This window comes from Mus caroli, unplaced genomic scaffold, assembly GCF_978045245.1.
Source record: "Mus caroli unplaced genomic scaffold, Mus_caroli_1 scaffold_11, whole genome shotgun sequence".
Taxonomy (NCBI): Eukaryota; Metazoa; Chordata; class Mammalia; order Rodentia; family Muridae; genus Mus; species Mus caroli.
In genome coordinates, this window is record NW_028227266.1 from 19,515,006 (window position 1) to 19,539,932 (window position 24,927).

At 43.0% G+C, this 24,927-nt stretch overlaps 1 protein-coding gene across 5 annotated transcripts in view; it reads left to right on the top strand.

The window, feature by feature from the left end:
• Bbs9 (Bardet-Biedl syndrome 9) overlaps positions 1-24,927 on the top strand; it is a 434,796-nt gene that overhangs the window by 50,987 nt on the left and 358,882 nt on the right. For all 5 annotated transcript variants that reach the window (XM_021173327.3, XM_029481549.2, XM_029481548.2 and 2 more), the window contains one exon: positions 10,951-11,064. In XM_021173327.3, coding sequence (XP_021028986.1) covers positions 10,951-11,064 — 114 coding nt within the window. The remainder of the gene's footprint in view (positions 1-10,950; positions 11,065-24,927) is intronic.

Genomic DNA, 24,927 nt, shown 5'->3' on the forward strand with positions numbered 1-24,927 from the left:
GTGACATTTTGATATTTGGGAGGAGGAAGTGGGGGAAGGCGGATGTGGTAGTGTACCCTTGAGTGATGGAGGTTTTCCAGCCTCAGCTGAGTGTAAAAGGCATGTGTGTTGGGGCTCAGAGGGTCTAGGTTCCTGGTCTGTCAACAGCCACCGCTTTAGGACTTGAAGGATGAATTTCAGACGTGGGTGTGAGTTTTAGAAGGGAGAAAACAAGCAGGCCTCATTCATACCCCGAGGCTGGAGGGGTTAGGGAGTCCTTACTGGCTTGGGAGGATGAGCAGGTCAGCCCAGTGACCCACCCATGAGGTGATCATGTGTCTCCATCCTGGTGTCTTGGACTATGGCTTTGGATGTCTCACATAGGTACCTGGGCTCATTTAGGTTGCTATCTAAGAGGAGAAAAAGATGAAAACAAGAAACCAGAGAGAACATGAACCAGTTCCTGTGGTAGGATTTTCACATTAGGGCAGTGGGAGGCTTGTGATTGGACAGGAGAAGGGAGGCAGAGTAAGGGTTGAGGAGATAGAGAGAGAGGTCTGAGGAGGAGAGGGAGAACCAGAATGGAGGCTGACTGGTGTTATCAAAAGGTTAGAATAATTGCTTTATCATTATCATTTGGCTCTGAAATTATTATATTGACTTCTTGTAAATTGTGTTATTATTGATACATAAATCTGAGTGGCTAATTAAGCATTAAGAGTCTTGATTCTACCAGGTAATTAGGTGTTGAGATGGCTAACCAGGGGTGTGGGGCATTGCATGAAAGGGAGAGGAATTTGGGGTTCCATCCAAGAGATGGCTTGGTGGGAGCCATGGGGCCTAGCAGGGCTGGCGAGTTGGTGGGCCTAGAGACCGTGCCAGTGAGATCACCTGTGGCAGGGGCTAGCTCTAGATATTTCCCACAATAAGTACCCTCAGTGCTGTTGCTGCTTCTGGCCTCTGACTAGGACAAATTTTGGGATAGAACCAAGGCTGTTTCCAGCTTCTGCTTGAGATGGGACTGACTGATGGTGAAAGACAAGAAGTAGAGTTGCTGGTCTTGAAAGTCTCTCCTCTAACTGCCTGGCCAGTTTCTTTCTCTTGCTTCAAGTTTAGGTCTAATTTGTTTAATTATTTACCCTTTGTCTTATGTTTCCTAATATGAATTCTTAAGTTTGTCCCACCTTTGGGCCATTTTTGGCTGCTATGATTGGCAGAGGCTACTCCTAAGTTGGAGTTTGTTGATATACTGTTAGATTGTTCTTTGTTTCATATGAACTCAAGGAGCTATCCTCAGGCCAACTTTAATATGAAGTCAACACAGCCTAACCCCGAGTTCATTGCCAATGGGTTATTTCTTTGGGGTGGACGGTACTATGGGAAGCAGAGTTGGACACAGAAGTAGGCAGAGTAAGGCCGAGTGCCACCACAGTTACAGTCAGGAGCTGTAGCTTGGAGCTGAAGACATCACGTTGGAATTGGAGTCAGAAGGGTCTCATTTGCATACCAGCTCTCCCACTTTCCAATGCCAGATTGAAGATGTGAAAAGTGTAGAGAAAGAAACACCCCAAGTATTCCCTCTATATAACGAAGTATTCCCTCTATATAATGAAGGTTCTTTAGGGGAGGTGTTAGGTATTATATTGGCCAAAGACGGATTAGCCAAGGAAAAACCTACAGCATGCGTATTGAATATATAGGAGCATCCAATATGTCTGACCTTAAAGCATGGTTACGTCATCAGCTATGTAAATGCTCGTTTCTTGCAGACTGGAAGGTGTGCATGAGCACTCTCTACATTCAGTGGGGGGCCCTGGGTGTGAGTGCAGAATGGCTTGTGGAGCTTGTGTTGCCTCTGGAAACTTCTCTGAGAACTGGAACTCTCCTTAGGTCCGTGTAGTGACTTACTTAGCTATTTACAACCCCACCTCCACCCCCACGTGTCTGATTTTCTTGGCGCCTCAATACTTTTACTATTTACTGCCCCAGATGGCTTCTACACCCATATTTTCTTAAATTGGCATGTGAAAGGTAACCTTTCTAGGGCATGGGGCTGAGTAGCAGTGGCTCTGCTCTAGACTGCCATCCTGTTGCTGCTTCTTCCCTCTGTTGAAATACTCTAGAAGCATTCACTTCTGCAGCACACGATTGAGTGAGGAACGAGTTGGGACTTGGGCAGAACTCAGAAACAGGAGAGATTCAGAGATCTCCTCTGTAGTGTAGCAGGTAGCAGTGCAGCAGTGCAGCAGTGCAGCAGTGCAGTAGCTCTGTTGGCTATAGCTTATCATTTGCAACATGTGAACGTGCACTGATCCATGGTTTTGGTTGAAGCTTGGCTGTTGTGGTTGGTGGAGATGGCTTCCAAGTTAGACTCACAGTGTGCTGATGTACTGCTAGATTCAGGCCAGGTTTAGTTTTAATTTAGCACATCCTTCTACCTTCTAGTGCCAGACTGAGAGAGGTGAAGAACATAGAGAAGGAAACCAGTTCTTCCTTCTACCTATGTAAGGCATTTAAGTGAAGACCTTGTGCATTAGATTGGCCAAAGACAAATTACCAAAGGGGGAAAGTTTCTTGATGTGTGCAGTGACTGTGTATATATGGAAGCATCTCATGTGTCTGATCCAGGAAGGTGGTCGGGTCATTTGCTGTGTAGATCCTTAGTTTCCTATAGATCTGAAACCATACAGGGTTCAGTTCTGAAGCAAAGGAAAGAGAAAGTGTATTTAGAAAAGTATTGTGGGCCACTGAATAGGTATATCAGTGGAAAAAATGTCCTTTTCAGTTTGCACATATGTGGTATATACCTACCCAACAAATAAAAAACAATTTAAAAAATTAAAGAAACAGACTGGAGAGATAGCTCAGTGATTAAGAGCACTGACTGCTCTTCCAGAGGTCCCGAGTTCAATTCCCAGCAACCATATGGTGGCTCACAACCATCTGTAATGGGGTCTGATGCCCTCTTCTGGTGTGTCTGAAGACAGCTACAGTGTACTCATATACATAAAATAAACGGGCATTAAAAAAATTAAAGAAACTGTGCTATGCAGATTCAGTCCACAGAAGAAACTCCTTTATAAAAGAAGACTTTCTTTATATATAATATTCTGCTGAATTCTATGGTACATGCCTGTAATTGTAGCACTTGTAAGGCTGAGGCCAGATGAATGAGTTCAAGACTGGCTCCAGCTACAGAAAGAGACCCTGTCCTAAGAAAAACAAACAAACAAACAAACAAACAAACAAACAAACAAACATACACACAAGCAAAACCAACCAACCAACCAACCAACCAACCAACCAAAAACAAACAAACAACCCAGGAGGGGTTAACTTATTTTCCAGAAAGGAAAGTTGTAAGCTCTGTTTTTAGAGATTCAAGACCAGATGCAAAAGCATGGCATGCTCTGGTACACTCCAGTGGGATGGCTTCTTTGCCACCAAATTCTTACCCTGACTCTATCTCTTGCCCCCTACTTTGTCCCATCTTTCCTTTTCTCTTCCTCTCCTTGCTCTCCCCCTCCTTCTCCTCTCCCTCCCCTTGCTCTTCTTTCCTCTTCCTCCTCCTTCTCCTTCCCCTCTTCCTCGTCCTCCTTCTTTTCTTCCTCTTCTTTGCTGTGTTGATCATAGTCATTTAAACTTCTGGACTCAAGGCCCCTTCCTACCTCAGCTCTGTGAGGAATACCTGAGATTCCAGATGCATGTCAGCGTTGACGTAACTCAGCTTTAAGGAAATAAGAAAACAGTTTATTCTGAGTCAGACATTGCCCTGGTTATCTGATCTATCATAATTGTCTTAGTTCGGATTTATATATCTATGAAGAGACATTATGGCCATGGCAGCTCTTATAAAGGAAACCATTTAATTTGGGTTTGGCTTACAGTTCCAGAGGTTTAGTCCATTATCATCATGGTGGGAAGCACCATGTTATGGAGGCAGACACAGTGCTGGAGAAGGAGATGAGAGTTCTATGTGTGGATGAGCAGGTGGCAGGAAGAGAGTGGGCCTGGTTTGAGCCTCTGAAACCTTCAAGTCCATTCCCCAGTGACACACTTCCTTCAACAAGGCCACATCTAATAGTGACACTTCCTATGAGTCTATGGGGCCATTTTCTTACAAATTACAATAATTCAAGAAAACAAAGTCCCAAGTTATGAAATACATGGTGGAAGTGTCATCAGGTGGTGGACTTGAGAAAGGACTGGGAATCTCCAGGGCTTTCATGCTCTTTATTACTTTTAGTTTCAAAGTTGGTGTGGGCTGGTGCATGTCAAGCTTAGTGACACATTCCAAACGTTCTATGGAATGGTCTAGAGGTAGGTAGGTCAGAGCAAGTGTTTAGTGGTAAATGGCTATTCAACTGGGCCAGAGAGATCCCAAGATAATTTTATCTCTACAATAAAAATGATAAAAATATTAAGTTATTACATATTGTTAAATATATCAATACAATGTACTCATATATTATATACATTAATAATAAATTGAATAAAATTATAATATAATATAAAATAAGTTATATAATATGTTATAAGTTTATAGGCTTTCTGTTGTTTCTGTTGTTGAATTCCAGCTTTAACCCATGGCGATCTGATAAGGAGTTATTTCAATTTTCTTGTATCTGTTGAGGCTTGGTTTTTGATCAGCTATGTGGTCAGTTTTGGAGAAGGTGCTGTGAGGTGCTGACAAGAAGGTCTATTCTTTCGTGTTTGGGTGAAATGTTCTATAGATATCTGTTAGGTTCATTTGATTCATAACTTCTGTTAGTTTCATTATTTCTCTGTTTAGTTTCTGTTTCAAAGATCTGTCCATTGGTGAGAGTAGGGTGTTGAAGTCTCCCACTATTAGCATGTGGGGTTATATGTGTGATTTAAGCTATAATAATGTTTGTTTTACAAATGTGTGTGTCCTTGCATTTGGGGCATAGATGTTCAGAATTGAGTTATCATCTTGATGGATTTTTCCTTTGATGAGTATGAAGTATCCTTGGTTAAATTTGGTTGAAAGTCTATTTTATTAGATATTACAATGGCTACTGCAGCTTGTTTCTTTGTTCTATTTGCTTGGGAAAGCTTTTTCCAGCCCTTTACTCTGAGGTAGAATCTGTCTTTATGGCTGAGGTGTGTTTCTTGTATGCAGCAGCATGAAGGATCCTGTTTTCACATCAATTTTATTAGTCTGTGTATTTTTATTGGGGAATTGAGTCTATTGATGTTGAGAGATATTAATGATCAGCAATTGTTAATTCCTGTGATTTTGATGGTGGTGGTGGTGGTAGTAGTGTGTGTGTGTATGTGTGTATACATTTCCCTTCCTTTGGTTTGCTGGTGTGGGTTATTTATTTCCTGTATTTTCTTAGGTGTTCACCTTGTTGGAGTTTTCCTCTAGTATCTTCTGTAGGGTTGGATTTGTGGATAGATATTATTTAAATTTGGTTTTTGTCATGGAATATCTTGTTTTCTCCATCTATAGTGACTGAAAGTTTTGCTGGATATAGTAGTAGTCTGGGCTGACATTCGTGGTCTCTTAGAGTCTGCCTAGGCCTTTTTGACTTTTAGAGGTCTTTACTGAGACTATAATATAATACACAATATATTATAATATATTATATATATAATTATAACATAATATATTATTTATTATATATTATTATCATCATTATTAATCAGTTTTTGGAACAATTTCATGCTTGTATATGATACATTCTGGCTACATTCTCCTGCCTTCTCTTACTTCCCTCTGACCCCTTTCAACCTTCACACATGCATGGCTTTTCTTTTTTGACTCACTGAGTTTAAACAGTGTTCTCTGTGTAACTGTTTAGTTAGATTTTCTATTGCTGTGATGAAACACCATAAGCAAAAGCACATTGGGGAGGCAAGGGTTTATTTATATTACTCTTCTGTATCATAGATCAGTCAAAGGCAGTAAGAGATTTATAGGCAGGAGCTGATGCTGAGGCCATGGAGGGGTGCTGCTTACTGGCTTTCTCCTCATGGCTTGTTCAGCCTGATTTCTTATAGAACCCAGGACTTCCAGTGCTGTTCTTACCCATAGTGCTCCTCTATAATCAATCACTAATTGAGAAAGTGTCTTTCAAGGCATGCTTTCACACAGTTGGATCTGGATTTTTTTTTTTTTTTTTTTTTTTTTTTTTTGGTTTTTCCAGACAGGGTTTCTCTGTATAGCTCTGGCTGTCCTGGAACTCACTTTGTAGACTAGGCTGGCCTCCAACTCAGAAATCCACCTGCCTCTGCCTCCCGAGTGCTGGGATTAAAGGCGTGTGCCACCACGCCCGGCTACACAGTTGGATCTTATGGAGGTATTTTCTCAGTTGAATTTTCTTCCTCTCAGATGACTCTAGCTTGTGTCAGATTGATGTAAAAACTAGCTGGCACAGTAATAACAGGTTTAGAACTGTCCTTAGATGCTCACCAGTGTCTATACAATGAGAGACAGTGACTATCCCTTCTCCAAAACTGACCAGAAGTAGCCATTTGTTCATCAGGGAGGTAAAGGACTCACGAGTCACTCCCTGACCCATGACTGATTGTTGACAGGGCCAGTCTTAGGTGATACTGAAAGACCCCTGAAGAGGGGATACCCTCATTCAAGTCTTGGAATGACACGAACCCCCAAGAACTCAAAAGAAACCATCTTTGCTGCAAATCGCATGAAGTTTATTGACAGGAAACAGCGTGCTGGGGTTGACTCGTATCCCACACGGGGGTAGAGGAGTTCGACACTGAGTAGCTGGGAAAGGGGGTACTTAAAGGAAAAAACTACAACCCAAGTGGGTAGGGAGGTGTTATTGGAAAATACCGAGACTACCAGTGAAAAATCACAAGGGGGTACTAAAAATCACAAATGGAAACTCCCTGCTTCTCAAGATTGTTCTCAAGATTTTAATCTAACTTTTGTGGTCAGCCAGGTCCTGGAACAGTCACTGAACTGGCTTGTGTAATTACCTGTTCTGTGGTCAGCCAGTTCTCAGAACCGGCTGCTTCAGGGACCAACTATTTTTTTTTTTTTTTCTTGGATCCAACTTGGTCTAGGGGATCAAACTTAAATTTTCTACCTTACAGTACCAGTGCAGACAACCACAGCCACTCTAAGATCATGGTTATAATGGAGGTGTCATTTCCTAAAGATTGCATTTTGTAGTCCTCCCTATCATCTGGGCCTTAAATTCTTTCTTCTCTCTTCCTTGATGTTCCTTGAGTCTTAGAGGGAGTGGTATAAATAAATACCCTTTCAAGGGCTGATCACTCAACACTTAATAATTCTTCGTACTATCAGTAGCTGTTAATTGTACATTTTCAATTTTCTTTACAGCTGAACAAAATCTCATTGTTGTATATGTTCACCTTTTATTACCTGTTCATCTGTTGATAGACATCTAAGCTGACTCCACTTCTTAGTGTTGTGAACAGAGCACAAAGAAACATGAATGATCAAGCATTCTTCACAGTCATGGTACTTTCCTTAGCCAAGGTCAAACAGTTTGTAGGATCTTTAATAAAGTGCTACCCAGTTTTATGTCAAGTAGACACAAACTAGAGACATTAGGAAAGAGTAAACCTCAACTGAGAAAATACGCCCAGCAGACTGGCCTGTGGGAAACCTGGGATAAATTTTTCTAATCGATGATTGATGTGGGAGGGCCCAGATCATTTTATGTGATGTGACATTTGGGTTGGTGATCCTGGGTGCTTTAAGGAAGCAGGCTGAGTAAACAGTGGAGAGCAAGCCAGTAATCAGAACTCCTCCCTGGTGCCTGCATTAGCCACTGCTTTCAAGTTCTGGCCTTAAGTTTGTGCTGCTTAGCAGTGCAGTATGACTAGAAAGTTGTAAGCTGAAATAAGCCATTTCCTCCCCAGGTTGATGATGATCTTAGTGTTTAATCATAGAACTGAAAACCCTAGGAATTGGAACCAGGTCATGGGGTATTGCTGTGGCAGACCTGCTGATGTTCTGGGGAAGAATTGTTGTGGGGGTGTGAATAAGAATGGCTCTCATAGGCTCATCTATTTGAATGCTTAGTCTTCAGGGAGGGGCACAATTCAAGAAGGATTGGGAGGTGTGGCCTTGCTGGAGGAAGTGTGTCACTGTGAGTGAAACTTTGAGGTTTCAAAAGCGCTCTCTCTCTCTCTCTCTCTCTCTCTCTCTCTCTCTCTCTCTCTTTCTGCCTGAGGACTGTAGATCAGGATATAGCTCTCAACTACTTCAGCACCATACCTGCCTTACTGGCTACCATGCTTTCTGCCATCATGATGATGGACTAAGCATCTGAAACTGTAAGCCAGTCCCCCAGTTAAATGCTTTTCCTGTCATGGTGTTTGTTTACAGCAGATGAACTGAGACTTAAGACAGTTGTGGGAAGACTTTAGGACTTTTTGCTAGAGAAGTTGTTGAATGCTCAGATCTTAGTGGTATGTTCTGTGGGAGTTTGGAAGAGAAGAATTTTCAGAGTGATGCAGACAATGGAGGCCTGGCTTGTACAGTCTCATAGGGAACTTTGAGAGTGCCTTTAAAGACTGTATGAGGGTCATTGATATTTTGAATTAAGAGCTACTAAAGTTAAACCTCTGCTTTATTGGGACAATTGGAGCTTCTCACTGTGGATGGAGACTCAGCTGTGATTGAGAAGAGACTTGAGCATCATTGAAATGAGTTTTCTGAGGAAATGTTTCTTTGGACTCAGCACACAAGCTGCTGTCTAGAGGGCCAAGGCTACCACATGTTGGTGGCTGAATTTGGTTTTGGAAGCATTATGGGGTCATGGAGAGCACTGGCACTTGGTTGCATGGCTGGAGTCCCTGAAGAGAAGCTGGGAAAGGCCATCAATAAATGTCAAAGCCCAGGGTTGAGGGGGTCATGGAGAGAAGTTGAGACTTGGGACCATGTGGTAGAGTCAGGGTCCCTGGAAAGGTTATTGGTGAAGGTGCAGCCCAGTTTCAGAGACTCCAGCATTTTAGAGATGCCAGTACCATGGGGCCATCACCAAGGAAGGCAGGAGCCTTGGACTGGAACCTGACTGAGCTTATAATCTGTGTGGGCTGATGAAGAGTATACTGAGGGAAGCCCTCAGGAGCTGTGAAGATCATGAGCCGAGAAATCTGACAAAGTCTATCTTTGGTTTTGATCTGATTCTGACTGTACTCTGGTTGATCTCTCTTCAAGGAAGAATGTATATAACTTATTTTAATTTTATGGGAAGCCACAGTGTGCTGGTTGGTTTTGTATGTCAACTTGACATAGGCTGGAGTCATCACAGAGAAAGGAGCTTCAGTTGAGAAAATGCCTCCATGAGATCCAGCTGTAAGGCATTTTCTCAATTAGGAATCAAGGGTGGGAGGGCCCCTTGAGGGTGGTGCCATCCCTGGGCTGGTGGTCTTGGGTTCTATAAGAAAGCAAGCTGAGCAAGCCAGGGGAGGCAAGCCAGTAAAGAACATCCCTACATGGCTTCTGCATCAGCTCCTGCTTCCTGACCTGCTTGAGTTTCAGTCCTGACTTCCTTTGGTGATGAACAGCAACATGGAATTGTAAGCTGAATAAACCCTTTCCTCCCCAACTGCTTCTTGGTCATGATATTTGTGCAGGAACAGAAACTCTGACTAAGACACACAGTTATGAGATATTGGCTATTTTAGAGAAACTTTGCAATTTTAGAGAGCCTTTCAAGTTTTCAAGAGACATATTAGATAGCCAGGATTGGGTGCCTATAGTATCTGGCTCTGAGGCCCTGGTTTCAGTATTGTTTGGAGTTTGGAAAAACGTTAGGATTTTATTTGAACAATTATGACGTTTCTATTTTAAAATGCAGAAAAATATATTCTTGTAGTTTTAGGGTTTGTTGGCAAATTTTTTTGAACATAGAAACCCACTCCACACACAAAAAACCCCCAAAAACCAAAAACCAAAACCCACAAAGCAATAGATGCTCATTTGAAAATGTGCTCATTCAGTCTTTTTCTTTTTGAGAGAGGTCTTAAGTAGCTCATGAGCTCCCTGTCTCACTGTCCTAAGCTCTGGGATTATAGATATATCTAACCATGGGGAAATTTAGATGGTTTTAATCATCAAATGGCCCATTTCTTTTGCTTTAACTGACTCTAACATCGCCTTCAGTGTTTGCATTCTGAGAGGTACTTCTTTACGGGAACATTACTTTCTAAGTCCTTCCCTTCCTATCGCCTCCCTTACTGCTCCCTCACCTGCCTGACTGCGACAAGTAGTTCTGCCGACAGCCTTGAAATTCTAGCAGCAGAAAGTAGATATAGGTAGAGTTTTTTGGGAAGAACTAGAATATGACTGTAGGATATGCAGCCTGTGTTTTAGAGAGGGAGAGAGAACCCTTTGTTTTGAAGGACATTTTTCTTACAAGGTGTCAAATAGAGCACATTGTTCTGTTCACTTGTTGAAGGAAGTTTGGAAAATTTCTCCGTTAAATTAGGACTGGCATTGTAGGGTTGGCATACATAAGGTCTGGCAATGTAGCTCAGTGGTAGGGTTCAATCCCTAGTTATAGGACATGGTATTTGAAGGGGTTGGGTGTTTTGATGTGGACAAGAAAATGAGTTGTTTTAAAGTTGTCATTTGTTTGTTGTTCCATTATTGTTTATAATGGGAAATGTGATGGTGTTTATTTTAGAACTGAAATTAGATGGCTTTGCTGTCATTTAAATAATTATCCTCACTCAGGAGTGTCTAATAGAGACACACGGTCAGGCTCTCCCTGCCTGCCTTATTGTTTCTCTAGTGCTGGAATCTAACTGAGATTCAAAACACAGTTTTAACTGTGCTAGCCTTTTCTGTGACCAGTGTATTAATTGTTCGTATCTTTTATTGTTTTGTCATGTTTAGTTTTACTAAAATTGAATTGAGGCTGATACAGAGGATGAGAAGAAATTAATATGAATCTGCATAAACAGATTTAAAATGGTCCCTTTGTTTTTTCTTCATAGGGACATTGGGTAATGTGGAACATGGAAACCAATATCAGATAAAATTAATGTATGAGCACCATCTTCAGAGGACAGCCTGCAATATGACTTATGGACCCTTTGGTGGTATAAAAGGTAATTTGCTTTGAGTTATACACATGATATTTCAAGTGTCAGATTTACACCCTTTGGTCATATTACAATGGAATATTATGTGGTTTTAATCTTAAAGAGTTAAATAAGTATTTTAGTAAAAATTTTATATTTACTTAAAATAAATGTACACTTTAAAAAATGAAATTGCTTGATAACCACATGCCTTGCATTTTTATAAGGTCTTCAGTACTCTCTCTAAATATCTGTGGTCCTTTGAATGAGAACGGCCCCACAGCCTTGTATGTCTGAATGCTTGGTCCACAGTTGATGAACTGTTTGGGAAAGATTAGGAGGTGTGGCCTTGTTGGAAGAGCTGTGGCACTGGGGTGGGCTTTCAAAATCCCATGCCATTCCTAGTTAGTCGTCACTCTGCTGTTTGCTTGTGGATCAGATGTAAGCTCTCAGCTCCTGCGCCATGTCCCCCTGTCTGCCCCCAAGCTCCCTGTTATGATGGTCATTGACTTACTCTCTGAAACTATGAGTCCCAAGTTAAATGCTTTATTTTATAAGTTGCCTTGGTCACTGGCCTTGTGTTTTGTCGTGGCAGTAGCAAAGTAATTAAGACTATATGTTTTCTACAGAGTTTGCCTTAGTAAGCTAATTAGAGGCGAGTTCTTTTGTGGTAGAGCTGGGTGCCTGCCACGTTCTGTGGCATGAAGTGTTTGTTTGTTTGTTTTCTGAGACAAGGTTTCTCTGTGTATCCTTGGCTGTCCTAGAACTTGCCCTGAAGACCAGGCTGGCCTTGAACTCAAGAGAATGGCCTGCCTCTGCCTCTGCCTCTGACTGCTGGAAGTGAAGGTGAGTGCCACCATCACAAAGCCAGCATGAAGTTTGGATCTTAGTGACAGTCCCAGCTGTACGTGCTAAAGGAAGGTGGACCGCAAACCTGCTACCCAGCCTCTCATGTTGAAAGTGCGCGTGGATTCTTTCTAGACAAGAGAGCCCCGGGATGGGGACAGATAGGTAGTTAAATGTGACGTGATATTGCTCTTCAAGTCAGGATCTCTGGCACAAACAGCCGTGACCTGAGAGGAGAGAAACCTCTCCCAGATTCTACCAGGCCATCACCTTTATCAAGTAGAGGCACTCACTCAGAATCTCGGGGCTTCAGGATAAATTCCAGGAAATCTGTCATCTCCTTACTACATGTAACGTTGGCAGATTCTCAAGTTCTTTGAGTAAGTGGGTAATGGTTGTGTCTAGCCTACACATATCATGTCCTCTGTATGCATGGCTGCTTTTTAAATGTCTGTCTGTCTGTCTGTCTGTCTCTGTCTATATGTATGTATTTTTGAGATCTGTAGTCCAGGCTGACTTTGATCTCACTCTGCGGGCAGGGCTTGCCTTGAATTCACAGTGAGCCTCTTCTGCACAAACTTCCAGGTGCTAGAATCACAGGTGAGTTCCATCATGTGTATTCCTCTGTGTGCCTTGTATATTCTAGATTACTTCCTCTGTGTGCCTTGTATATTCTAGATTACTTATAATACTAACAGCATATGAATGCCATGAGAGTAGTTGTGACATTGTGCAGATAATTACCAGAGAAGTAGTGTGTCTATGTTCAGGGCAGAAGCAGTTCTTTCCTGAGTGTCTTGGTAAAAACCAGAAAAGGAGAAGGCTGGCACTTGTGACTTAGACTAGTGCCTCCTCCTTTGTATGCTTCTTTTTCCAAGCAATAAAAAGGCTCCCTGCAGTATGTCCATCCAGACATATAGCTCATAGTTTTCCACTGCAGTAAACATGGTTGAAGAGGAGCTGGGGTGCTGGCTTGTGGTGGTAACGCATGGTGTTTTGGTTGTTTTTGCATGTATGTGCATCTATCACCTGCAGAACTGTGATTAGGAGTTTTGTGATATTTTAGCTTTTGGCAGGGATAATTTTTTAAAAATTTATTTGTGTGTGTGTCTCTCTCTCTCTTTCTCTTCCCTGCTCTGTGTGGGTGTATGTATATGTATGGGTGTGTGTGATGCATGTGTATGTGTGTGTGCATGTACACGTGTGTGTGTGTGTGTGTGTACATGTGTGTGTGCATGTACATGTGTGTCTGTGTATGTGTGTATGTGCACCATGTCCCTGTAGGTGCTTGAGGACGCCAGAGGATGTCAGATTGTCTAGGACTAGATGGTTGTGAGCTGTCATGGGCTGGGAACTGAACCTGAGTCCTCCTTAAGAGTAAAAAGTGGGATTGGAGCCATGGCTCAGTGGTTAGGAACACTGGCTGCTCTTGCACAGGAGTTCCAACGTGGCGGCTCATGACCATAGTACCATGGAATCTGAAATCTTTTTTCTGGCTTGCACTGCACCAGGTATAAAAGGGTATACATACATCCATGCAAAACACTCACACACACACTTAAAATAAATCTCTAAACAAACTCCAAACCAAAGCAACAAATGTTCATTACCACTGAGCTATCTCTCCAGCCCCCAATTTAGAATATTTTTGTTAGTGATGTGCAAGTACATTTTGAGTAATGGAACAAAACACTTGATTAGGTTGTAGACGCACTTGCCTGAGTGACACTTGATTAGGTTGTAGATGCACTTGCCTGAGTGACAGGAGGGTTGGGTTATTCAAGGACACAGTTGAGTGGAGAGAGGAGAGAGAGAGAGCTGGGGTTTGTATGAGATGGAATGTTGCCCACACAGAGCCTCCTCACACCCCCTACCTTTCAAGTTGATGATCACTCTTTTAAAATGTCTGACATCTTTGGGGGACCTGATCTTCAAATTGCCGATTTAACTGTTTTCAATTTGTTCTCACCAAATCACCAAATCAAATAGCTAAATTCTATGGATCTAGCTAGGTGTGGTAGCTCATGCCTCTACTCTTGGTATTCAGGCAGCTGAGGCAGGAGGATTGCCATGAATTCAAGAGTAGCCTAGGGTAGATAGTGAGTTCCTCCTTAGCTTTGGATGAAAGTATGGCTCTGGTCAAACAAACAAACAAACAAACAAACAAGAAACAATAAACAAAATTACTGTACATCTGGAGCGCAAGCATTGTGCCGTGAGGACAGCACGCGGTTGTTTTCATAGCATTGTTGTGGTTCAGGTTATGTACTCAGCACTGTGTAGCCTGAACTGGATTTTTAGTTTTCACCAGACCATTCTTTGCTTCCGTGCAATCCTTTTGATGGATTTCCTAAGGGATTGTCAGAGTAATGTGATGGGGTTCAGGACGTACTCTTCTACCACACAGGCTCTCGGGCTGGGCCTGGGGCTCCCTGGTAGTTATGTTCAGCATTTATGAGGCCCCAGTGCTCTCCTCAGCAGCAAAACAAACAAATGAGCTCCTTCCCGGACCCCTGCCACACTGATGGACGTTGCTCAAGTAGATCATCCCAATCTCCTGCTCCTGCAGGTCCTGTGAGAGGTGGGCTCCCTAGGCAGAGATGAGGACTATTTGTCTCTTTGAATAAAGGGTTAGAGGGAGACTCTGACTAGGAGCCCATGCTGAGCCCCTCCAGGGTGTGTCTGCCCATACCCTGTTGCACGGTGAAGCTTCTCTGTGACAACCCACATTTTCATCCAATGTGGGCTAGAAATTCACAAGTGAAATTGTTCCTTCTGGCCTTCATTTGCTCATGAAGTCTCTGACATCATGTAAAACTTTTTTCCGGGTACACTGTCTTTAGTTGAAGAACCTCAGCTTTGAGTGGAAGGAGAGTGACAAGGCATTTCTTCCCCTGTGCATAACCAGGACAGCTGAAAACAAGGCCTACCTGTTCTTCTCTTAGCTCTTGAATTGTTTCACATGGAAAATGCCCAAAAAAGCATATGAGGCCATTCTGACACGCTTATGTTTGGTGAGAACAAAACATTTTACAACTTGAAACAGAAGGCGGTGGAGTCAGGCCAGCTTCTTGAGTCAAAGGCTAGCTGCCTGAAGTGAACAAGACCCTTTCAAGAAATAAATGATGCTGCCTTAGGGAGTGTGGCCGGTGTGCTTTCTGCCCTGCACTCAAACTCCAATACTGGACAGAAATGTTTGCCAGAATGTAGAAATGGTGGAGTCTGATGGTTGTAGAATGTTTTCCCTCTTTGGCACACAAAAGAAGCAGTTTAGCACTGGGGAAGAAGACAAGTCAATCCTGATGTGTTAGAACAGCGGCTCTTGTCTGAACACAGCTCACTAGGCCAAAACAGTTCCACGTGTAAGAGGTTTATTAGGAGAGAGATGGGCAAGGAAGGTGGCGGCAGAAAGAGAAGGGGAAAAGAGACAGAGAGAAAGAGAGAGGGGGGGAGGGGCGTTCCATATATATATATACACACACACACACACATATACACACACATATATGCACATATACATATATATATACACACATATATGTGTATATATATATATATATATATATATATATGGATAATGACGTCATGCAGGTAAAGGTGGAAGGTGAGCCAAATGAATTCTGGGAATATGGTGGCCGTTGTCTTGGGAACAGGTCTGTAGGTCCTGCCTATGTGATGTCACAGGATTTGGAGGTCCTGATGCCAACAACTCCTAAGTTTTATTCATTTGAAAGAAAGCCGCAGTTTGCAGTGTTGCATAGGGAGTGTGCTGCTCTTTTGTTTGTTTGTACATTTTTCATTTTTGGAGACAGATCTCCTGTAGACCATGCTGGAACGGGCTGGGACAGGCTAGAACTGGCTGGAACTGGCTGTGTATCTGGATCCTCCTGGTGCATGCTGAAGTCACTCAAGAGTGAGCTATTCTTTTAATTTGAAGTTACTTAGATGTGAAGAAAACTTAGTGTTTGAGAAAAGGAATCAAGTAAAAAATAAAACTACTTTAGATAAGGTGAGGAGACACAGGCTGTGCTCTGGAAGAGCTACCACTAGAGGGCAGGCCTCTCCTACTGTCTGTTTGGGACGGCTTGATTAACAAGGGAGCCCAGCCTGAAGCGGTGGCCCTGGTGTAATCCAGGTACTGTGGAAGTAGAGGCAGGGGGATGAGGCCCTGGTAGGAATTTTGTGTCTCAGAAAAACAGAACAAAAATCACACGAATCGTGAATGGGGAATTGTATTCTAAAATTTCTTCCTTCAACGAAAAACAAATATAAACTTGAAGTTGCAAAGAAGTGTTTTTTAAAATGGAAATTATTAGTTAATATCTGATAGGATGTAATGTGTGAATTCTTCCCAGCTGTGCACCTGAAACTTTCACTTGCATTTGGATCACAAGGCCATTGTAACAAGATTGTTCTGAGACTCAGTATTCTGAAGTGGGACCTGTGAGTCTGAGTTTCTAACAGTGTTTTTGGTGATGCCAAGTTGACGCACCCAGACACACCGCGCCCCTCCTTAACCCGGCAGCCTTTGAATCTACAGTGAGTCTCCTATCAGAAAGTTGCTATCAGAAAGTTAAGTTTGCTCTGGCCAAACTTAAGTATGTAATTTAAAAATTGTTGTTACATTTATTTAAGTGTGGGCCTGAAAGAGTGAGGGCGAGAGACTGAGAGAGCAGAGCAGGAACAAAGAGGAAAGGAGCCATTGTGTGCATGAGAAGGTCTGAAGACAACTTGAGGGGCCCGACGATTGAACTCAGGGCATCAGGCTTGAGAGCAAGTGTCTTTGCCCACTGCCTCCCACCTAAGTGATCAACGTTATTACTTATAGACTACACCAGAGCACTGACTTGCTTCTAGGTAATGCGTTTATGTTCAGTTTCGTTTTGCTTGGTGTTTTGGTTTATAAGGAAGTTCAAGAAAGTCTTGAACACACACATACACACACTCACATGCACACTCTCTCCACTCCCACACATTCTCACAAATATACACTCACACACAGACACACATACTCACATGCACACACAGTCAAACACAGTCACAGATACACAGACACACACACAGAGACACACACACTTAAATGTACACACACTTATATGCACATGCACAGGCACATACACAGACACACATACAGATACACAGACACATACTCCACACACACACACACACACACACTCTCACACAGATTCACACATACATATAGATATACATACATAGACAGACACACACTTACACGCACACACATGCACACACCTTTTCTTCAGTAGGGAATGTGTTTTAGGTCAGAACCTTTTTGAGTCTGAGATGTCGTGCCGTCCTGCTAGTCTGTTCTCACCGTGTCATGGCTGCCCCAGACCTGCTATAGCCTTCCTACCTCATCCTCCCTGGTTCTGGGAATTAGATGTGTGTTCTGCTTAAGAAAAGACTTTTTAAAAAGTTTAAAATCAAAGTTGCTTTTTAAAAAATTGTTTTTATCCTCTATTTTTAACTTAAAATATATTATTTGAGAATATTATTTGTTATCAAGTTTGCCCCACATCCCTTCCCTTTTAATTCCTTTTGTACCCTATATATAAGCCAAGTTGCCTTTTAGGCCTTGAACATTTTCTTAGCTGATGTTCCCGAGCCTTGGAGCAGTGGAGTAGTACCTTATTTAAGTACCTTGGAATAGAGCCTCATTTAGGACTGAGCACTCAACGGTGGCTCGTCCTCAGCACCTTGGTCAGCCTACATCTCTGCACCAAGTGCTTTTCATGGAGGGAGACACTTCTTTTTTTTTTTTTTTTTTTAAAGAGTTATTTATTTATTATATGTAAGTACACTGTAGCTGTCTTCAGACACTCCAGAAGAGGGCGCCAGATCTCATTACGGATGGTTGTGAGCCACCATGTGGTTGCTGGGATTTGAACTTTGGACCTTCGGAAGAGCAGTCGGGTGCTCTTACCCACTGAGCCATCTCACCAGCCCCAGGAGACACTTCTAAAAGGTCAAGGTGACACTGCATAAACCTGGGTTCCTGCTGCCCACCATGCCCTGCCTGCCCACCATGCCCTGCCTGCCCCCTCTCCAGAGAGAGATTGGCATTTGTTGTTCTGCACAGCATGATTTTATGTTGTTTCTTCCTCATTTTCAGCATTCCTTATTGCCAAAATTTATAGATTTTTTTTTCTGTAGATGTAGTCATATTCTCAATGTAGTTATATCTGAGTCATGTAGACCCAGAGACAGGAGGAAGGGAATGATTTGGTGCCAGCCGCAGACACAGCCTTTGGTGACACAGTATGGAGCAGGACGTTCCTGAGATGTTCTGTTCTCAGCTAATCCAGAGTAATTTCATGTTTTTGGAATTTTGCATTTTTTCCACCAAAAGGGAACAGTCATTAAACACATTATTTTCAATATGTAAAGCTTGATGCTTTTAAATATGGAATACAAGGGGAGTATGACAATAAGTAAATTGAAAGGCTATCTTTCTAAACACTTCTTTGAGACAGAGTTTCCCAAAGGCAAGCTCCAGGTAATGGGCTTCCTGTACTGTATCCCATCTCCTGTAGTTTCAAATATCTCCCACAATAGTGTGAGCACCTGGGGACCAAGCCATCAACACACAAACCTGTGCTGCACATTTCGTATTCCCAGAGTATCAGCAGATGTCCACAGCAGGCTTTGGGGGGTAGTTTTAAGAACACATATCATTGTGCTATCAATCTAGGCGACTTCTGAGGTTTATTTATTTATTTATTTTTTGTTTTCAATAGACATGCCATTTTAGCCAGTTTTATGTCAACTTGACACACTCTAGAGTCATTTGTGAAGAGGGACTCTCAGTTGAGAAAATGCCCCTAGCATATTGGCCTGCAGTACATTTTCTTAGTTACTGATTGATGTGGGAAAGCTCTGCCCATTGTGAACATTTGGTGGGTACTGGGATGCTACGAGAAAGTAGGATGAGCAAGCCAGTAAGTAGCATTCTGTATGGATTTTGGGTCAGTTCCTGCTTCCATGTTCCCACCCTATTTGAGATCCTGCCCATAATCTGTAAAATGAAGTAAACCCTTTCCTCTTCCAGTTGCTTTTAGCCATGGTGTTTTATCACAGCAGTAGAGACCTTAACTAAGACACATGAGACTACCACCACAGTGTAGAAGTTAGGGTAGTCACATCTTCCAAACTGATGAAATAGAGGAGGTTACCAGATCCCTTGAGTCCACCTTTGATTACAATCATTTTCCATTATGCCAGCTGCAGTATATACAAGTCAAGTGTGGCAGTAGAGACAAGTCTGTATGGTCACTTCTGTACATTATTTATCCTTTTGTCATGAATTTTAAGTGTGTAACATGATATTTGAAGTACTCAATATTTGTTATAATCCTCATAGCTCAAAATGGTTTTGGCTTTAAGCAATTATTTAAATTCTATAATATGAGGCACTTCACTTGTTAACCCTTTCCTGGAGACAAGATCTCAGAGTACAGGTTGATCTCATATTCTCTATGAGCCCAAGGGTGTAAAAGAATTTTTATTTGCTAGATGGAATTGTCATCTCGGAAACTTACTCCTGAATAAGCTCACCCTTTCTAGTTCTTTCTGAACTCTGGTTGGCTAATTCAACTCAGTTGTTCTGGCCCCAACTATTGCCCGCGCTTTTGTGTCCCCTGGTAAGAACACGCTCAGGGCAACCGGAATCTTCTGCAGCACAAACTTTATTGCTTACCCCATCAGGAGCCAGTGGAGAAAGGAGCCAGAGAGAGCGAGAGATGGCGGAGCCCCCTCCCTTTTATGGAGGACTGTCCTCCGCCTCGGACGTGTCACTCCCTGATTGGCTGCAGCCCATCAGCCAGAGTTGTCGTCACGGGAAAGGCAGAGCACATGGGGTGGAAAACTACCCCAGCGCATGTGCAGATTGCTTGTTTACTACTTAGAACACAGGTGCCAGTGCTATCAGCGCCATCTTGTAATGGCGAGTGTGAGGACGGCTCCTTACATCTCCCCCTTTTCTTTTATTTAAGAGCAATAGGCCACCCATATTAATGAGAGTGGAGATAGAGGTCAAATCCCCAGTGTGTAAAATAGGGGCTTTACACAAAACCTCCTCCCAGGCTCATCACCCAAAGGGGTCTTGGTCCGCTCCCGTGTCGTTTTTCCTGGGGGAAGGACACTTGGACACTCAACCTTCTTGAAAGATGACATGTCTCCCTAGAATAGGCTCATATATGCCACAGAGCCCTTCTACTGCAGTGCTTAGCCATGCAACTCTCTCGGGCTGCTGAAGCACACTCACTCTATCCCGTGCAATGAGACTAGCCTCGTGGGGTGCAAGAGCTGAGTGGCCAGCGACCTATTGCTTAAGCATAGATAACCATATATCAGGGGAAGCACCATGTTCTAGTGCTGCAAGCGCCTGGGAAATAATCACCATGTCTCTCCTAGTTTGGGCCTTAAGCTTATAGACCAATCAAAGAAGCAACACTAATCCACAGCAAAGAACAGCTCCAAATAATTCCACCCCCACCCATTCTTTAAAGAAGGAAAATGTTGAAAAGATAGTCCTTAGGTCAGGGACAGGTCCAAGTGCGTGGGGCAAGTCTCAATTTTTGAAGGGTCTGTTCAAATTTAGCCGTCCAATTCTGTATCTCCCAATGCTGCTCTCCCTTTGTTGTTATCGCACTGGACATCACCAAGACGAGGGACATCAGTATTCCCTTGGTCAGTCTGGATTTTTCGGGTGAGTCTTTCTGGTATCCAAAATGGGTTGTCTTCATTCTGTGGAAAAACACAAACAGCTCCCCTGGATCTTATCAAAATAGGATCCGGGCCTTTCCATTTGTTATTTAAAACATCTTTCCATTTAACCATCTCTTTGGGCCTATCTGGCTCTGAACAATGTCGTTCAGCCGCGGTATGGCCATGAGAATCAAGATTTAAAAAATTGAGTGTAAAAAGTGCTGTAGACACAGACACTCTTGGTACTCGGGGTAGAGCCTCCTCGACTCCCCCTTTCTGTTTTATTAGATGGAAGTCCAGTCAGGTGGGTCACGTCCATCTGACGGCAGAACTGTTGGAATTTTTGAGATGTATAAGCTGGTCCATTATCAGTCTTAAGTAGTTTGGGTTTTCCCCAAGCACTCCATGCCTCAAGGCAATGTTGAATCACATGTGAGGCCTTTTCTCCAGTTAAAGGAGAGGCAAACATGATGCCAGAGCATGTGTCAATGGACACATGGAGATATTGAAGTTTTCCAAAGGAAGAAACATGTGTAACATCCATTTGCCAGACCTGTAGAGGTCGAATACCGCGTGGGTTAATTCCCACCTGAGGAACTGGCAAGAACTCACAGCAGCTTTGACATTGAGTAACAATGTCACGGGCTTCTTTTCTCGTCAAGGAGAAACGGCGGCGTAATGTTTCAGCCGTCACATGAAAATTGTTATGAAAATTTCTTGCAGCCTCTATCGGGGATGTTAGGGCAGCAGCCACCACTTTAGTGGCTTTATCTGCCAAATCATTCCCCAGAGCCATGGGGCCAGGTAGGCCTGAATGGGCTCTAACATGAGTAATATAAACAGGAAATCTTCTAGATAACAAAACTAATTGTATCTGCTGAAAAATATTGGCAACTTTACTGGAAGGCTTAATCACTCCAGCCATTTCTAAAAAATTTACAGCATTAACCATATAACAGGAATCTGACACAATATTAAGGGGTTCTAAAAAGGTTTTTAAAACTTCTAAAACCACTAAACACTCTACCACTTGAGGTGAATTTTCATTATATTGTTTGGATACTACTTTACCATTAGCCACATAGGCACCTATGCCAGTTTTTGATCCATCAGTATATACCACAATCCCATTTTTAAGTGGGTTTCTTATTGTTATTTGTGGAAACACAACAGATTGATTTTGGGCAAACTGTAAAATTGGATGTTTTGGATAATGGTTATCTATTTGTCCTGAAAAGGAGGTAACTAAAACTGCCCAATCATTAGATGTGGCTGCCAAGGTCTGAACCTGTCAAAAGTCCAATCTCTCTGCTCTGGAGTCAAAGCAGCAGCGTTTGCTCGGGCCTGCGTTTGTGCAGCCTCTTGCCACAGAGCTCTCCATTCCATATATTTGCCCGCATTGGGGAGAGCTGCCAATCGGCAGGAGTTAGTGCCATGCCGGCAAGTCTGTCTAACTGCACCAAAGTAAAATTAGCATTGGCTCCATATTTACGGACCAATTCAGCAAGCTCTTTCATCTGTATATACTCTACTGGAGCATGGACACACCCACCCTCAGCTCCTTCAAAGACCGGAAATGCCTGTTGCATCTTCCTTTGTTCCTCTCTTGGAATGAACGAGTCCGCGCACTGCCTCTCTGCACAGGGCTGACACACTACGCAGGGCGGGGGCTCCGCATAGGGCGGAGGTGCACTATGACCCTGAAGCCGACTGCCCTGAGGCCAAGCAGCAAGCTGGCCTTTGCCAGCCGCTTTTGGCTTTTTTCTTGACTTAAAAGCTCGAATTTCTCTCTCATAACGAGCTGCTCCCTCCTCCAAGTCTGTTTTCTCAGAAGGGCTAATTTTTTCATCTGATTCACAGCTACTAAGAACTGGCTCTTTAAACTCGTCTCTTTTCTCCTCTTTCCTTCCAATCTCTCCCCAGGTATTTTTCCCTGACATTAACTTTTCTTTTTTCCTTTGTTTTTTCTCCTCTTTCCTTCTAATCTCTCCCCAGGTATTCTTCCCTGACATTAACTTTTCCTCGGGTTCAAGACCCGTGGAAAGGCCTGTATACTTATTTCGTGCGCCATGCTTTCTCTTTTTTCCTGCTCTCTCTCCCTGCTTTACTTCTGATAGACTGTCTTGAATTTCGTTCAGAATTCTCCACCCTGCCTTAACCACTTGTTGACATGTGAAAAGAAATAAAAGGGCTTTTAACACTAGAGAAAGTTCAAGACCAGACATACCTTGTAAAGCTGTAACAAACGCGCATCCGTTCCCCAGCTGAAGAGTTCTGAATCTACGTCGGATCCTTCTCAACAGTCTGTTTCCGGGAACACTTCATTACCACAGTTCCCCAGCTGTAGAGTTCTGAACCCACACCGGATCCTTCTCAACAGTCTGTTTCCGGGAACACTTCATTAACCGCTCCTTCCCTGTGATGCAGTAGCTCGCGGGTTCCGGCACCATTTATTGCCCGCGCTTTTGTGTCCCCTGGTAAGAACACGCTCAGGGCAACCGGAATCTTCTGCAGCACAAACTTTATTGCTTACCCCATCAGGAGCCAGTGGAGAAAGGAGCCAGAGAGAGCGAGAGATGGCGGAGCCCCCTCCCTTTTATGGAGGACTGTCCTCCGCCTCGGACGTGTCACTCCCTGATTGGCTGCAGCCCATCAGCCAGAGTTGTCGTCACGGGAAAGGCAGAGCACATGGGGTGGAAAACTACCCCAGCGCATGTGCAGATTGCTTGTTTACTACTTAGAACACAGGTGCCAGTGCTATCAGCGCCATCTTGTAATGGCGAGTGTGAGGACGGCTCCTTACACCCAACTACTCTCCAAGCTGTTTCAAAGTGGCTTCTCTTAGCTTCTGACTGAATTGCTCTACTTGGCCTCTAACTCTGGCAGTCTGTTCTCTGTCAACCTGTCTCTGTAAAACTGCCCCTGATAATAACTGCCCTCCCCCTCCATCTCTCTCTCTTGTCCTCTCTTTCCTGTGCTGCTCTTATGTGAGTTGGGCATATCCTATCTCTGACTCATTCTGTCAAATCTTTCTCTGATTCATCACTTTGTCTGCCCCTCATTTCGACTGCACTTTCAGACATGGCTGCTTCCTTCTACAAACTAAATTTACCTTCAATGTTAAAGGTGTGTTGGGCATGTCTGTATTCCAGCCAGAGGGGTTAAAGGTGTGAGGCGTGTCTGAATTCCAGTCAGATCATTCAGATTTAGAAGGTCTTTGGATGTCATCTCTTGCCAGAGCAACCATGTTGATAAATTAAAATTCCTTTACACAAGGGTGGCCTTGTACTTCCAGGCTTCCTGTTATTTCCCAAGGGATTACTTGGGATTACAGACATTCACTAACTACCATGCAGTACTGGAGACAGAATCCAAAGTCACTAACCCTGACCTCCTTTTCTGAGATAGAGTCTTGTTATATATTTTTAGTTACCCTCAAACTTATGATCCTTTTGCCTCAGAAGACTGAATGTTGGGATTGCAGGTGTGCCTCAGCTTTGCTGTTGGCTTCTTAATATTGCCTTCTCTGTGTGTGGTGTGAAAGTTTATTTTTCTTTAACTTTTCCAAGTACTCTGCATTGATTTTTAAAAGTCAGATAGAACCTAGAAAAGATAGAACTCATCTAGGAAGTCTAATGTCATAGTGCAGACATAATGTGCACTGGGTAGGTTGAGAGGTCTGGCTGTACACTAGTCCTCTGTTGTTACTAAGGTGGAAAGACTAAACAGTATATAAAGCTCTAGTATGTTCAAAGTGTGATTGTCAGTAAAGGAAGTGAACAGAATTTTACCAATAATATATATGAGCATGGTGAAATATTTTTCAAATAATAAAATGACTTTTATAAACTTGTATAGGACTATATTATCACATAAATAAAAAATTCATGAAGACTTAGGAATAAAAGGCCCGCCAAAGAAAATAGTGAATCGTGAAGGAAAAGGCAGAAGTTGCTGTTTGCCTCAAATAACTTCTCATTGTCTAAAGTGGAGCCTTTTCTTGTCTGCCAAGGGCACATATTAGTGACCACATGTGGCTATGGAGAGGCTGCTCCCAAAGCCAGCTGGAGTCTTTGATTACTATCCAGAGAGAGAACTGATATGCTCTGATGGGGTGAAGGAACAGCCAGAACCCAGCTTTGTTTCTTCTGTGGGGGTGTTACTGCTAATAAAAGATTAATGCTGTTTTCCTCCCAGAGAATTGATGGGTGTTTTGATAGCCCTTGTTTCACAGTGAGCCATGCGGCCTCCTTTTTCTAATGTATATGGTTGAAATATCAGAGACTAATGTTAGAGAAGACCCTGCTGGTCAATGGC